Source organism: Corvus kubaryi, unplaced genomic scaffold, assembly GCF_017639235.1.
Source record: "Corvus kubaryi isolate FWS band 111438036 unplaced genomic scaffold, C.kubaryi_AGA036_p1.0 37398, whole genome shotgun sequence".
NCBI lineage: Eukaryota > Metazoa > Chordata > Aves > Passeriformes > Corvidae > Corvus > Corvus kubaryi.
This window is the reverse complement of record NW_024581137.1, coordinates 5,350,619-5,366,015: the sequence shown is the minus strand read 5'-3', so window position 1 is coordinate 5,366,015 and position 15,397 is coordinate 5,350,619. Positions and strand designations below refer to the sequence as shown.

Here is a 15,397-nt window from a genome sequence, read left to right as displayed (position 1 = left end):
AAGGTCCATCAACATGAATGCAGTTGACTGGGAAAAGCAACAGTTGCCCTTATTTGTCAAACCAAGTTCTTTCTGCCCATGTTTACTGCAACTGCAAAGTGCTCCAACTTTCATTTTCTTCCATATGGTGGGGGAGTTTGGTAGCTCTAAACCTGTTCATCCAGATGACCTGTCAGGTTTTATAGGCATCCCTTAAAAATAGAAGCAACCTAATCCTGGTTCAGGTAATTCAAAAGAAAATTCTGCAAAACTGCATTGTTCTTTCAAAGTTAACAGGCATTAATTCGTGGCTTTGATATGAGAGGACTGGTTTCCTCTCTTGCCACCGATTTCATAGACCCATTCCTTGCTCTGTGTTGATACAGGCTGTTCTGCAGTTACTCGTGTATCTCCTCTTTCACTTGATGCTATTTTACGTGCAGCTGAGGATATCAACTGACACACAGATCCCACCGGAATTATTACTGGTACCCTACTGCACAGCTGGCTACCCCTATGGCAGTAAGAGCTCAGTGAAAGGGATGACCACCCTTCTCAAACCATTTCAGGTTCGTGCTGCAATATAATCAGAGCCAACATTTGTTATGAGTTGCAATAGCAGCTTTCACGAGAAAAAACTCAGCAGACAACTGGAATTGGTTACACACAACTGCCAGATCTGCTACATGCAAGTCAACACCCTATGAAATACACTCTGAGCTTGTCGCCAGAACTGAAGGTCAGGCTTTAATTGTAGCCGTCACCAAAGTATTGTTTCCAAAGTGAGATGTTTTGGGCTGCAGATACACATCTTGTCAACCTAATGTCAAACAACACCTCTGTAACTGCTGCTGGCCCCTGTAACTTCCAACTGCATTTTCACTGCCCATCTATTGGCTTTATCAATGACAAGTGATGAAGCAGCACTCTGCCCAACCTCAAGAGGACTGAAGATAACAGCAAGTGACATATTTTTGGATGGAGGTATAGCATTTATTGAAAGATTCAAAAGGTTTCATTAGATTAACTAATACAGTAGGAAAAAGACAAGAAAAGCCTCAGGCATTCAAAGCACAGTTGCTTAAGCCAGGCTCAATTCACAGTGTCTCACCAGACACTGAAAATACCTGGCTCTTTGGGTTTGATTTCCCATTGCTTCTAACACACACACCATCCTCTTTAAAGAGACAATGGTGGGGAATATTAACTACACCTCTGCTTGGACACTGCAAAGAAAAAATGTGATGCTGTCCATAGCCCACCATCCTGAGCAGCTCACAGGTGCTGAAGCAGCAGCTTCTCAGCCCCTGTCCCACACCCACATCCCAGCACTCTGCCTGGTCTCAGGGCACCATCAGTGCTCAAAGGGATGCTCTGCTGCACCTTGGCTCCTGCATCACCCACTCTGCCAGCAAAGCCTCACACTGCCAGTACCTGGAGGGCTCCTTTGAAACAGGACTGGAGCAGTAAAGGGGTTTTATTAATAACTTGCAGAATTTCAATACACTAAAAACATTCTTAGTTTAACCCAATGTTCTTTTGAAATGCTATTTGACAAGCAGAGAGGGAAAACAACGAAAGACTTCAATTTTCATGTATTTTATTTACAGGCTGCACAATACATTTTATATACAAATGGCTTAAAATAACAAAGAGTAAGCAAGCTAAAGCATAACAATTTATTTTAAATTAAGTTGTCTCGAAAGAACTCCTGCAATAAAGTTTCTTCACCCTGATAAGCAAGTTAATTTGATTTTAAGTCAACCCAAGGTCATTTTATTTTTAAATACAGAATTCAAATAAATTGTCTGGCGATTCCTTAATTTCATGACACACTTCTGTAAATATAGAACATCCCAAAACTCTCAAGAAGGGTAATAACCAAAATTTCCTCATGTAAAAAACACTATAACAGAACAGACTGGAGAAATGTTGTATGTAAAACACTTGAGTGTTTTATTAATGAAAAGAAGAATGCAAGTAGTACATCTGACATTTTCGTCTCTCGGAAACAGAATTCATGGTCCAAGACCTAATTTGCCTGCAGACAAGAGGTATCCTGTGTTACTTCAGTACTTCAGTTTTTACCACACAATTACCAAACCTATCCAACTGTAAACTCCACCAAAACTGAAACTGCGTCCTACACCAAGCAAAAGGAGAAGAGCACTCAAACCCATAAGAACTTACAACGTGACACTTACTGCCTCTGCTTCTAGAAAGCACCTGACACTACTGTGGGATGGAGAAATTTTAATAAGAGACCACATTTTATGGAAGCATAAGGAAATACAGAAGTTTGCCATTTAAAATTTATCCAAGAAATTATATTAACATTTAAGGATACATGTATTTTTATACCTCTTCCCTAGCACTGTTCATTCTGTTCAGGATAACAACAACTAGCAATCCATAAAAGCGGTTTCCTTTTCCTTTGGCTGAATTTAGCATTTTAATAGTCTAAGTGTTTTAAGTCATGGTCATAAGCAGTCCAGTTGTGCTTGCTTTCTTCCTCTTGGTATGGCTAAAGACCACTTAATATAAATAATTAAGTACTTGCTATGTGATAGTCCATTATTACAGTATTTCACTACGTTTATTTAGAAACACAAACACACAACACTTACTTTTCGATGTAGTATCCAGGTCTCTGTAGCTCACTTTGGAATTGCAGCACAGAAAACATAAACCCAAAGGTATGAGGGAGAAAGTAACAAAAGCCACAGCTCCACAGAAAAATAATGCTGTTTTCAGAATGCCTACTACTGCATCAAAAATGCAAGAGCCACGTGATATAAAATGCCAAACTAGTACAGCCTCTGCTGAGTGGAGTTCACTCATAAGGGTAAAACGCTGCCATAAGCACCTAGTCATGTGATTTAATTCAAAAGAAATGCTGACAGGTAATACACAGGTCCAGTAAAAATGAATGTGGACCTTAGATCCGGGCAGTTCCCTGGCTGCTAACCTGCCCAGACACAATTCCAGGCCAGGGGAGTGTGGCTGCAACCCTCCTGCCACACCCTCAAGGGCAGAGCTCCTCACCTGTACCCAGCCCCCACCAGCCCAGGAGGAAAGGTGTCAGCAAAAGAGCCAAGAAGATTCCCTGGGTTGCAGAGAAGGCAATCTTTTCAGAGTTATCACATGCGGAAATACACTAACTTTCCCTCCAAATTATCCCAACACTGCTGTGCCAGGCAAATACAGTGTTCAAAGTCACAGGCTAGTAATCTTTAAGCTGGGGAAAAGTCATTGTACAGTATTCATCTGCTACAGCATGCCACAGTATTGTTTCTGATTCATCTGGAAATAACTTGTTTATTGCACCTCGGCTCTCCTCACAGTCAGGATTACTTGTGCTGGGGCTACTGGAGTTTTTTTCATGGCAAAGGACTGAAATCCATTTTGGTAGAAAAATGTATGAGAGTGCTGCCAGCCCATGAGGAAACTGCACATTCATTTACACATGCAGAGGGGACTGACTTCTCTGCACTGAATGAAGCGAACTAAATGACTTGAAAATTTATGTCTAAAAGGGAATGTAGGAGACTCAACTTTTTCCTTGCATTTTGTACTGGAAGTCAATTAATTTAGTCCTCCGAGATCTACTTTCCATTTGAACTTACCTGTGTTTTTAGACCACTATTGTTTGCAATTTCACTTCAAGTGCAGGTGAGTAACCCCAGACTGCACATCTTTAGTGAAAGTAAGCGCATATAAGCTTTGAAAGTCTTTTGCTTGATTCTAAAAAAACAAAAAAACAAAGCAATGTGTGTGTATATTTGTGGGTCTGGGTTTTTTAAAGAATAGTAAACAAAGAGCTTTAGCCAGCATTGCCCATATCTAAATGACACTAATGATTTTTGTCTTTATAATTTTACTAGCAGAAAAATGCTACAGGGGTGTCCTTACTCAAGGGAAAAACAGTCCAGTGAACTGTAATTCATGTGAAGCTTTTGCCTTTCTTAAGCACGGCCTATTCAGGTTGTAAGTATTTTACTGACGTGGCCACTTTCATTTTCAGATAGCAGGATTTTCTGCTGTGTCTAGTGAAGGCAACTGCCAGACTTGGGGACAGCATAAGCAGCAGGACGCTCTCCATTCCTCATCTGCCAGATCCTCAAACACTCCGCAGTTAGCGAAGGGAGTTTCGCCATGCTCTACAGTGTGGGAATTAGCCATATATGAACCAGGATTTTCAATTAAAACAAAACACTAACAGCTTTGGCTTCTATTCTGAAAATCCCAAAAGTCATTGACAAGACATTTGTAATAGTGTAAGTAGAAATTTTACTTTTTAAAAAGTAGTACTTAAACACTCAGTTACATAAGGTACCGATTTGTCAACTGGATAATCAGTTGGAAAATTGTTTCCAATATGGGCTTCAAGACATCCTATTACGTACAGGCAAAATATAACCATACCTCCTCTCTGCAGGAGAGAGACCACTTGTTATCAGAGGAAACAAAAAAGAAACCATGCTGGAAGTTGTAATTAGTATGAGGAGTGGCTCTTTGTAAGAGTTTTAACTATAAAAATTTTAGCTGTTCCGAGACACTCAATTCCAATATTAAAATGTTCTGTGGAATAGCAGATATAAAATCAATTAATTGGCACAATCACAAGTTTAGAGCGAATTACAACTAGTGTCAAACGTTTTGCCATTGCTTTAAATACTGGTCTTTTTTCCTTTGGTTACTTCCTACAATGCAGTACTTGGGGTAAAAAGACAACAGTGTCAGCTTTTCACACAAAGTAAAGAAATTACTGCTGTTGACATTTAAGAGAAAAAAAACTATGTCATCACTTGGTAAGGACATAATAAGTATAGTTTATTTGGCAGAGGAACTAAAACACTTACTACAAGTCCAACAGGGAGCTGAGGAAAAACTACACTCTTCATTCTTCTCCTCACTTTCAACATTTCTCATGAAGTTCAATTTGGAAATTACAATTTTATCTAGGTAAAATCAGGTCTCTAAGTAACTGGCCCATGTGAAGCAAACAGCACAAGGTTATGACCTGTTCGAGTTTCTTATTATTATCTGAATTCTCTTGTTAATTACCTAGGTTTAGGCATCATGTTCATAGCAATCTATGAAGTACTTCCAAATTTTTGCAGACCTTAAGCTTACATGTTAAGGCACTTACCATTCAAGTAAAACAGTTTTTATATAAACAAGCGTGGGAGATGGAGAGAACATTTGACCAGAACACCCTTTTTTTTTTTCTTGAAAGAAAAAAAAAACGTTGACCAAATATTTATAAAATTTTGCATCAAGAGAAAGGTTGTGTTTTATTATCTGAAATGAGCACGAAGTACACCTTCCACAATAACACTGAAAGCAGTGCAAAGACTGACAGTGACCTTTGACTAAAGGTAGTTTTGTAAAAGAAAAATACCAAATAAATCAGTGCCCTGCTTTGATTGTTGTAAAATTTCTTTTTTACATAAAAGTTGGTCCAAACTTACAAAAAAAGCACAAATGTGCATAGTTCAGAAGATCTGAAAGACTGTCATAAAAAGCTGATGTCCCTAAATTTAGCATCCACTTAAAACTGCCAAAATACAAAATAAAAGTCAGAACTAGAGTTTGTGAACATGTACAATCAAGTCATCTAGTTTTTAGACAGCATGAGTTGTAAGCATTTTTTAATTTTTCCTACTGTATGCAAGACCCTTTTCCACATAAAAATAAAGCTGTTGAATTAACATTATTCAAGTCTGTTGAATTGCTGCTTTAAATTGCAGCTAGGGGGGGAAAAAAAGTTTTTCCAGATAAAAATGATGTGCCTGAGGAAAAACAGATACTCAATATGGTAATCCTCTGCCTCGCCCTCTCACTGCAGATGTGCTAATGTGTCCCCTGTATCCTTGGGAATAGCCAGGTCCTTGGGCAGGAGAAGTCCAAGTTTGTCCATGCATGTGGCTGATGCCAGTGGGATTTTCCTGTAAATTACTTCCATAGCTATAGTTGTGCATCTTTGTGGGCAAAGAGTGCGTACTCTCTGGCCCTGTGGAAGCATCACTGCTGCTCCCCAAAACTGGGATTGGGCCATGGCTGTATTCAAACCTATGGTCTTTATCTCCACTGAACAGCATAGGGCCAGCGTTGAGGTAAATGTCTCCATAACCAGTTACTGAGCTGGGAAAGGATTCTGGAAAGGCTGATGGAGGAGGGGCAGCACCAGAGTGAGATGAAGCAGTACTGTAGTTATCCAAAGACTGAATATCTGAGTTTCCAAGGAAACTCCTCCTTTCTAATACTCCTGATGATCTGCTTCCTATTCCATCGCTAGTGCTGTAACAGGCAGATGAGAAGGACGATGATCCAAAGTTATCCTTGTAGTCTGGGCCTGTTACATAGGAATCTCTAGCCTGATAATCCACACTCGTTTGTACTGGCTCCTCTGTTGTCGCCTGAGCTTGATGCTGAGCCAGCAGCTGCAGAAGAGCTGCTTTCACTCCTGCGTGAGGATCTGTTCCTGAAGAGTTACCTATAGGCAAATGCTGATTCTCTGTCCGATAATCAAGGTCTTCATCAGTGAGCGGCGGAGGCTCCGGTGGCTCGGGGGGACGCTGGTCTGGAGGCAAGATCCGAGGGCGCTCCTGCTCAGGTGTTCGGTTCAGAAGTCTCATCTCAGACTGCCTAGCCAAATCCTCTTGACCTAAGAAGATGACAATAAAAACCCCTTTGGAATAAAAATATACAAATAACGGGACCAGAAAGAAAAGGACTCCTTCCTGGAAAAACACTGAGGTTCGTTAACTTCAATTCTCATGAATTTATTAGTTAAATTTATCAGTAATTATATAGATTATTTTGGACAAAATCTGGCAACAGCTCATTTGCCTCAGGAGCATAATGCAGGTTACTCATTAAAGTAAGATTACGACAGTCAAAGAAAAACAGTACAAGCTCCTTAAAAAAAACCCCACCAAAACCAAACAACCAGAACAAAACTCGAGCAACACAAACACTAGAAGTTCACAGAAGGATCAGGAAAGATTAGTAGATAGGGATAGAAGTCTCGAGGGACAAAAGGCCACCCTATCAAAGAACAGCAAAACTCAAGGTTTAAAATAAACATGAACAAAAAAGCACACCTGTCAAAAAAACCCCAAAACCCTCCAAAACATTTCAGAATATTTCTTTCAACAGCTGCAAACACCACAAAACAATACATGAACCACCACAATAAATCTGAATTTGCAATCCAAAAAGATGAACAGAGCTTTAAACTGTGGGAAGACAACAGAAGCCACTACTACACCCCAATGGAAACCTTTAACCATGTGTGTGACAGTTACCAGTCACCACTGAATTTGACACTAAGGAACTGCTCTAGTCAGCATTAAAACCCAAAATAAAATACTGTCTCACCAAAATAAGCTTTACCTAAACACACAGTCAAAACTGGCAAATTACATCTCTGCATCTGCTAGAAAAGACTGTCTTCTCCACCATTCTCCACCACAGTCACCATTAAGAAACTGCCCCCCCAGAATAATGATCAATATTTCATCAGTAATACTTGTGTGCCTCTTAGGCTGGGTATCATTGTTTGCTCTGTCTGCACAGCACCTGTTACACTAATAGACAAATTCTCTGATACAGACATAAAACGTGACCAAATCAGTTTAATCTCCTATACTCACACAGATTCATATGGCAAACATGTTAATTCTCTACTCCCAAACTATTACATCTCCAGTACTCCAGGTATTTGCTGGTTAGCAATAAAGGCCTTCAGTACCTGCAGACATGTATAATGACTTGATCAGATGTGGGTAGCCAGGTGCCGGAGATTCCACGTCGTCCCGGCTGACAGACACAGGAGTGGCGGGCTCTGGAGGCTGCCTGAGTTGTAATGACATTTCATTTCCTGATCCATTTTCCTTCTCCTCCAACACAAAATCTTTTTGTTTTGTTTGCTGAGCCTTTATTAACTGAGACAACAGAACAGCAAATGCACTCTGCACAGCTGCCTGGGCAGCATCAGTCTCAACTTTAGACTGACCCAGCTGAGCAGATGGCACAGGGGGCTGCGTGACCGTTGGCTGTTTTAGAGACTCCTGCTCTGGAGGTGGTGGCGGAGGTGGCGGCGGCTGCTGCTGCTGTTCTGACTGTTTTTCACCTGCTGACAAAATTCCAGCAGGAAGATTTATTTTATTTAGTTGCTGCTGAGTCTCTGGGTTTACTTTAATATTCAATACTTGGGCAAACTGTGCCAAACTAACACTTGTTTTAGACTGTAGCAGGTTTAGCAGGATTGCCACTTCATTCTGGTTTAACTGCTGTCCAGTGCTTGTTTTTGCTAAAGACAAAAAAGGTGGTTTTAAGTATTATTTAGAACTGGCATGTTTCAGAAACTCAAAAGAAGACTAATCTAGCATGGTTGACATGACTGGCAAAGCATGGGTTTGGACAACACAGAAATGGAATGCTGTTACATATTAACTGTCTTTGGAGAGTATCTATAGGAAATGGAACAGTAAGATCCAATATAACCAAAGTGACTTCCATGAGGTGCACACACGCACTTGGACAGATGGAAAAACACCAAGCTAGAGCTCAATTTTCCACAATATAACTAAGCTGGGGCTTAAGGCCCCCTGCTTTAGGCAGCTGTAAGATTTCCAATCCAATTTCCTATCTTTGACATATCACGACCCTTTGTTAAAATGTAGCCATCTGCAAAATCCATTTCCAGTCATATTCCAGCCCATTCTAATTCAGCATCTGGGTTTTAACACCTGCCCAAGTGACTTGGCTCTAGGTAGCCCAGGAGCTCACAGTATAAATGCAAAAGGAAGTGCTGACTTTGAGGGACAAGAAGTCAACCACTCAGTAGCAGGAAATATGTGATGATATACAGTTAATTCAATTAAATGGAGCTTGCCACAAATAAGAGCAGATTATGATGATGCAGGGGAATATATGAATAAGGAAGTTTGAATATCAAAGTAGTTTCTTAGCTTCCAACACCCATTGTGGTGATTTATTTTGAAAGTGAAGCAGCATGGGTTGCAACATGCCCCATGAGTACATGACTTAGAGAAGAAAGCAGATAAAAATTAGAAAATGAGTGTGTGAGCAAGCTGGCAGAACTCTGAATTTTTTCTAACCCAGGTCAGCAAAAACACATTCAGTCCTCTTCTATTCTTGCCATTGTGCTATCTTACCAATATATTAATTCATAGCAGATTAAAAGCCATGCATGACACACAAAAATATTAAGTATTTGCCTTTCAAGTTTTAAGAGTAGCACATCTGCAAAGTGCTGCAAAATCCACAACCCACAACTCTACTTGTGGATGTGCACCAGGATACAAGCACTTGGAACCTACTTAAGCGGGATCCAGGGATTTCAAAATTTTTATATTTTTATATGAATATAAACCACCTTCTCTCTGGTAATACAAAAAAATAAATCACAATTTCTTATGCCTTGTACTGCTGACTCTCACTCAGATGCTGCAATTAACAGAAGATTTTGTCACATATGAGGATGGTATACTCAACATTAAAACTTCTCTCAGACTCTCAGTGGAAATTCATCAGAAAAATGCCAAACGGAAACTAATCTACCTATTCCATACCCTTTGGCTAGCTTTAAGTTCATTCTAACAGGAAACTGTATTCTGGGAAATCTGTCATAACAAAATTATTGAGCTCTGAACAGCTCCTGTTAAATTGCAAAATGCAATAACCAGGGGTCCCATTCATGAATCAGAACATTAGCAATTGTCTTTTTAACCTCTCCTTTTGGGGAGAAAAGGAGAAATTAGAAACAAATGCAAGAGTTTTGGCTAAAGCATGCATTTGGTCATGGAGTTACATAATGTGTCTTATTAATAGTATTATCTAAGGTGCATTACGGCTTCCGGAAGTGCTTTGTTCAATACAGGAAATGCCTCTATGTTTCACTGAAAATTAAATTGTCTTCTTTTCTATCTAGACATATTTTTCTGTATACATATGGGTAAACAGAAATATAGGTCTGAATGATTCCTTCTCTATTTGCTTAGTTTATTTTGCATAGTCAGTATTAATGACTAACAGTAGTCATCAGGCTGTTATGCTATAAAAGCACAAAGAAAATATCCTTTGGACTCTTTAAAAAACTTCTAATACAGATAGGGGAAAAAGAGTTACAGAAAGTCATTCTTGAAAATGCTGCCAAAACTTTAGCCTAAACATACAGATTAGCAGAATCTCACAGCTGGTTTACAATGAGAAACCAGATGAATGGAGCAAGAGGCAATAAATTGCAATAAAATACGATCAAAATAACTATTTTCTGTGTATTTTTGCAGAGAATATTTGGAGCTCAGCTCTACTGTTAAATTAAGGGTTGATTCAAGATGGTTAGTGTTAAAGAATTGTCAGCTACTATGAATGCATAAACTGTGTTTTTCAGCTGAACTCTTCTATCAGTGCCATAGGATTTATGGTCACTTCGCGCAATCAAAAATGGTCTTACATTAAATGTACAGGTATCCATCTGGTGTTGTAACTCTCTATATTTCTACATTTTGAGAACTGTCACTTAACTGCTGAGTATCTCAAATGGTCTCCATATCAGAACCATTACTTCTTTTGTTATATTTGTAAAACTTGTCTGAAGCAAGATACTTTTGTTAAGTTTCAGAATTAGTGGCAGTGCAATTCACAGAGGTAGCTACTTCATGTTATACCAGCTTCTGGGGGGCGGGGGGGGGATGGTTTTGGTGTTTTGGTTTTTTTGGTTTTTTTTTTTTTTTTTTTTTTTTTTTTTTACAGCTTGATTTAGCCCCAACAACCTGGAAAGCTGAAGACTACCATAACATGAAGACGGAATCTGTTCCATTTGAAATGATGATTATCTAAACTCTGCCTTTCTGATCAGTTTATCAATACCAATAAAGCTTATCCAATCTACGGAGATTGTGAGAAACTTTGAACAGTCACTGGCTTGTGAAATTACAAAAGAATTATAGATGAGCAAGAGCTAAAATCCCCTCAAAATACAGAGCAAGCAAGGTAGTTGCTCTGACCAGGCTGAAAAGTTTGGTAAAATTGGAGAGGAACACTTATGTTTCCAAAAGCAAAGGCAAATCTTTTGTAACAAAGATTAAACTTACAATATTGTTCCTCCCTCAAGAATCCAGGAGACGTCAATACTCTACAAGTAACATCTAAAATTTCTAGAGGCGCAATCCAAGTAGTAGGTAATCATAAGAACTGAAAATATTACTGACCAAGTGCTACACTAGAGCTGCCCTGAGTTTTGAGTTGGGAAGAAGTTTGCATGCCTTGTGGGGTGTTGGTTCTGCTCTCATCCATGCCTAGAGACAGATCCTTCCTAGGGACTTTAGCTGCTGTAGAGTCATCAGTCATGCCCATCTGCTTCTGTCTTCTGCGTTTCTTACTCCACAGCTCATGGCAATCCTGCCACAAAGGAAGGCTGCAAAGAATGATTGGAGATAATCAGTTTTATCCCTATTTTTATTTTTTTTTAACCATACTGGTAAAATAAACACTTAAATTATACCTAATGTAACTTTTGAAAGGTGAACCGACTAGAACTCGGCAATACATCAGGAAACATTCAAAAGCCAGCAAAATCTCAGACCTGCTTTTTTCTGGCTGAAATCTTTTTACTGAGTGCCTCTTTCAGAAGCACAGGTCCTTCTGGCGGAAAAGAGGAAAAAGTATCTTAAAATGAGAATTATTTTCTGAATTATTTGTGTACTTCAAACTTCAAAATCAATGCTGCACAGTTGCTATGAAATACAACTTGCATACTACCAGATAACTAAGTTATCAATATGAAAGTGGTTTTTTCACAGTCCTTCTGTCTCTTATAAAAGTACTGTTGAGTCATTAGGTCACATATTTGTCCACAGTAACAGACATGGCTATCTAGTATTTATAGTGTACAGATCAGGCAACCAAAAAAGTCTGAGGGAAAAAAGGAAAAAGCTGCAGAAGTAAGTTACATGAATAAATAGCACTTGACACTAGCAAAGCTGGGATACCAGGAAGAACAAGGGAATATCCTTTGAAACATATGAATGCAGAGGCAAAATTCTTTTAAGAAACTTATCAGCCACTAATTCTGTCCTTCCATTACAGTTCCCTGCAGGCATCTCAATTCTGATTTCCTGAGGAACACAAAGACCCATCCATAGATAACAGAAATACTGAGATGGGCAGTAAAAATAGTGGTTTATACTTTCCTATTACAAATTAACTGTCTTAGCAGTTCTGTCACCCAGGCACATGATAAAATTAGCTGATAGATGACAAGAGACACTGGAAATGCAATTATGACAACTGTTTCCTTTATTCTCTCCCTCCACCTGCCAAGTACTTTCTGAAAAACAACTGGAAGCAAGAACTCATTGTGAGAAGTATCCCATGGTTCTTGCAATCAGCATGTCACATTTTTTTAATGAACAGCTGCTCCTTCCCAAAACAGAACTTCAGTCTTTGAAGAGAACAGTTGACACTTTCCTGTGCTGCGCCGGAAGTGAGTGTGGTTCCTCTTAATTTTTAAAAGGACACCAATCACTAGTTTGTTTTGGATTTCCATGTATCAACTTCTAGAATGGAGGCATTACCACATCCTTGAAGAAAAGATGATCTTCCCATTCACTTACTTTAAAATGCACATAAGCAACATGCTGTACAAAAGTGGTTCTGAGATTTCAGCAAACAGCCTGAGATTGCTGATTTCTGATTTTCACACAGTGATAGTCATATTCAGGCAATGAAACCTCTTTACCTCATGTTTCAGGAACATTAGTAATGTCTGCCCAGAGAGGATGTGGCGTCTCCCTCACTGGAGATACTCAAGAACCATCTGGACACAATCCTGCACCATGTGCTCTGGGAAAACCCTACTTGAGCAGGGAGGTTGGACCATATGACCCACTGTGGTGCCTGCCAACCTCATCGATTCTGTGATTCTGCGTAACAACCTTGTGTATGTAACAGGTAAGTCTAGAAAGAATTTTAATAAAATCCTTACATAAAACTCAAACACTTTTCCCAGCTGGTAACTAACTAAAAATAAGTCAGTATAGGCTGCCTTGAAGGTTCAGTTTACTCAAACAATATCATAGGTTCTATGTTCTGACAGCTACACTGAGGAAAGAATGAGACCTGCAGATTCTCTGGTACCTTTTCACTCTTTTCCTCAGGACATGCTCCAATATGATTTGTACTGATTAAAATGACTGTAAAGTCACTGCAAAAATCTGACAGGACATTTCCTCTAGAGAAACTTACAGGAACAACCCTGCACAATTTCACTTTTCCTGCCTGTAAAACCAAGACTCTCATCTGGCTCATGAAACAATTTACTGTATTTCACTTTAACTCTCAAGTACCTGTGCAGAATTCTATACCCAGTGTCGTTCTATAATTAAAGAAGGCAATTCAGATTAATGGAGGACCTCAAAATCCTTGGAAAAAGCAGACACTAGTAAACTGAGATAAAAGGGAAATTATGTTTTTTAAATATTAGTAACATTCATAGAATAATATTTTCTTTAAAGGTAGTAATGCAATAACTAGTCCTAGGAATGATGAATCAATTCTCAGATCCTCATAACCACTGTTATCTTAGCTACACAAGCACTTTACTGCAGAATCACCTTTCAACAACTGTGTACGTCAACATTTCTGCCACCATCTCCTTTACCGAACCACAATGAATTTAATGAAATCAGTGCATGTTCACACTTCCTAGAGGTCGGTAGCATTACCAGTGGAAATTACTTACTCTGGAGGAGGCATTTTAGATGGTTCCACGTCTCGCAGAAACTCGCACTGAAGAGCTTGTTCAGCTGTGCAGCGCTTGCTGGGATCCAGGGCAAGCATATAATCGAATAAATCTAAAGCAGCTGGTGGGATGCTACAAAAGTGCAAAATAGAGGGAAATGTCATATCTTTATTTTGTAACACACTTCTGCGCAAAATTTTAATGAACACATTCCTTCCAAGACTTTAAGTCCGAGACTGATCATTAAGTCCTGAGGTAACTTACACACTAACAAAACGCACCCACAACCTGAGCTTGATAGCAAGAGGAAGAGATAAACTTCACCTTTTACTACCTGTGCTATTAAAAACCCAAGCTTTCTTTGCCTTGTGTTGCTTCATTGCTTGAAACCTTGTCCTTAAAAAAACCCACACCCACATTTTTAAGTCAAGACTATATTGTTACTTTACATTTTGGAATTTACCACCAGGGAGTTGGGCTTTTGATTGATTTATGGAAAATAATTCTATTGCTTCAAAGATATTAGTCTCATTACTATGAACAGGACGATGCATTTCTCTTGAAGCCCACTGTACCTGAACGAGAGGAACAACCCCTTTAAAATAAACTTACAGCTGTTTTCCACACCTTTCACTTGTGATATATGCACAAAACTAGTCCAATGGTAGTACTTTAAGACATACGGTTCACGTAACTCCTCTGTGTTGAATGAGTTTATGACCCAAAAGACTGTAATGTCAACCAGACTACGTATTTAGCTGTAGCCAGTTTTACTAATAAACAATTAAATACTCTGACCTGTTTTTTGGACAGGGCAACAAGCAGGTATACCAAACAAATAGTTTCCTTAGGTGAAAGCTGACAGGTGGCTGAAATTTTAGAGCCTTCTTTCCTCTGCCTGACACTTCTATTAAATAAGGGTTAATACAAGCTCTGTGGGTATCATGGGAAGAACAAGAACCTAAAGCCATTTTTCTTTACACTCGATCTCTGTTCATTCTCCAAAAAATACTGAAGTTCATAAAGTCTCCAAGAAAACTTAATGCTATTACAGTTGACTAAGCTAATTCTTCATCCTTACAAAGCAAACTCTTCTCTCAGTTTTCGACGATACTGCTTCTTTGGTTTCATTGTGTTGAAATAAGCTAATTTTATAACATCAGGCCACACTGCTGGACAAGGACTTCCGCAAATTCGGCTGCACCAAAAAGAAGGGAAAAAAGGGTATGAGTTCCAAAACCACAAGCGAGCACGGCTGTCATTTTTACTCTTGCAAGTACAGTGAAAACAAAAATAATTTTCAATTTTAATGTTCGGGTTATTTTTAGCTAAAGTTTCTCCACTGTCAAAATGTCCAACACCATTACATAATGGTGAATTGTCTACAAAGGCTAATCACCACAGAGACCAAACTTACTGTTTCTGCCTCAGCCCAGCCCACACATCCTCTACAGAAATGTTTTGAAAAACTTAACCGACTATGTCTGAAGAGTACTCCAGGTATCTGACTAGATGAACTGGATAGCCCACATTCAGAGTAACTTTTATGGCCTTAGCTCCCAACGCCATTGAAGAAAGATATACCAAATAGCTGAAAAAGCACTTTTCACTGAGAATTTATTTAACACTGAAGACATAAGA

The 15,397-nt window shown here is 39.1% G+C and overlaps 1 protein-coding gene and 1 long non-coding RNA gene across 5 annotated transcripts in view; one reads left to right on the top strand and one right to left on the bottom strand.

Annotated features, from left to right (window-relative positions):
- Positions 1-1,562: 1,562 nt before the first annotated feature.
- Positions 1,563-15,397, bottom strand: part of CDK13 (cyclin dependent kinase 13) — a 50,950-nt gene continuing 37,115 nt past the window's right edge. For 2 of the 4 annotated variants that reach the window (XM_042044435.1, XM_042044437.1), the window contains 5 exons: positions 14,838-14,954; positions 13,757-13,888; positions 11,226-11,431; positions 7,739-8,299; positions 1,563-6,649 (listed from right to left, as the gene is read on the bottom strand). In XM_042044435.1, the coding sequence (XP_041900369.1) occupies positions 5,793-6,649; positions 7,739-8,299; positions 11,226-11,431; positions 13,757-13,888; positions 14,838-14,954 (1,873 nt within the window). In that variant the 3' untranslated portion in view covers positions 1,563-5,792. The remainder of the gene's footprint in view (positions 6,650-7,738; positions 8,300-11,225; positions 11,432-13,756; positions 13,889-14,837; positions 14,955-15,397) is intronic. The other 2 variants (XM_042044438.1, XM_042044436.1) reach the window with 2 other exon arrangements.
- On the top strand, positions 6,645-15,326 carry LOC121672031. The gene is made up of 2 exons (XR_006018733.1): positions 6,645-6,741; positions 12,767-15,326. It is a non-coding gene; the product is annotated as an uncharacterized LOC121672031 (long non-coding RNA).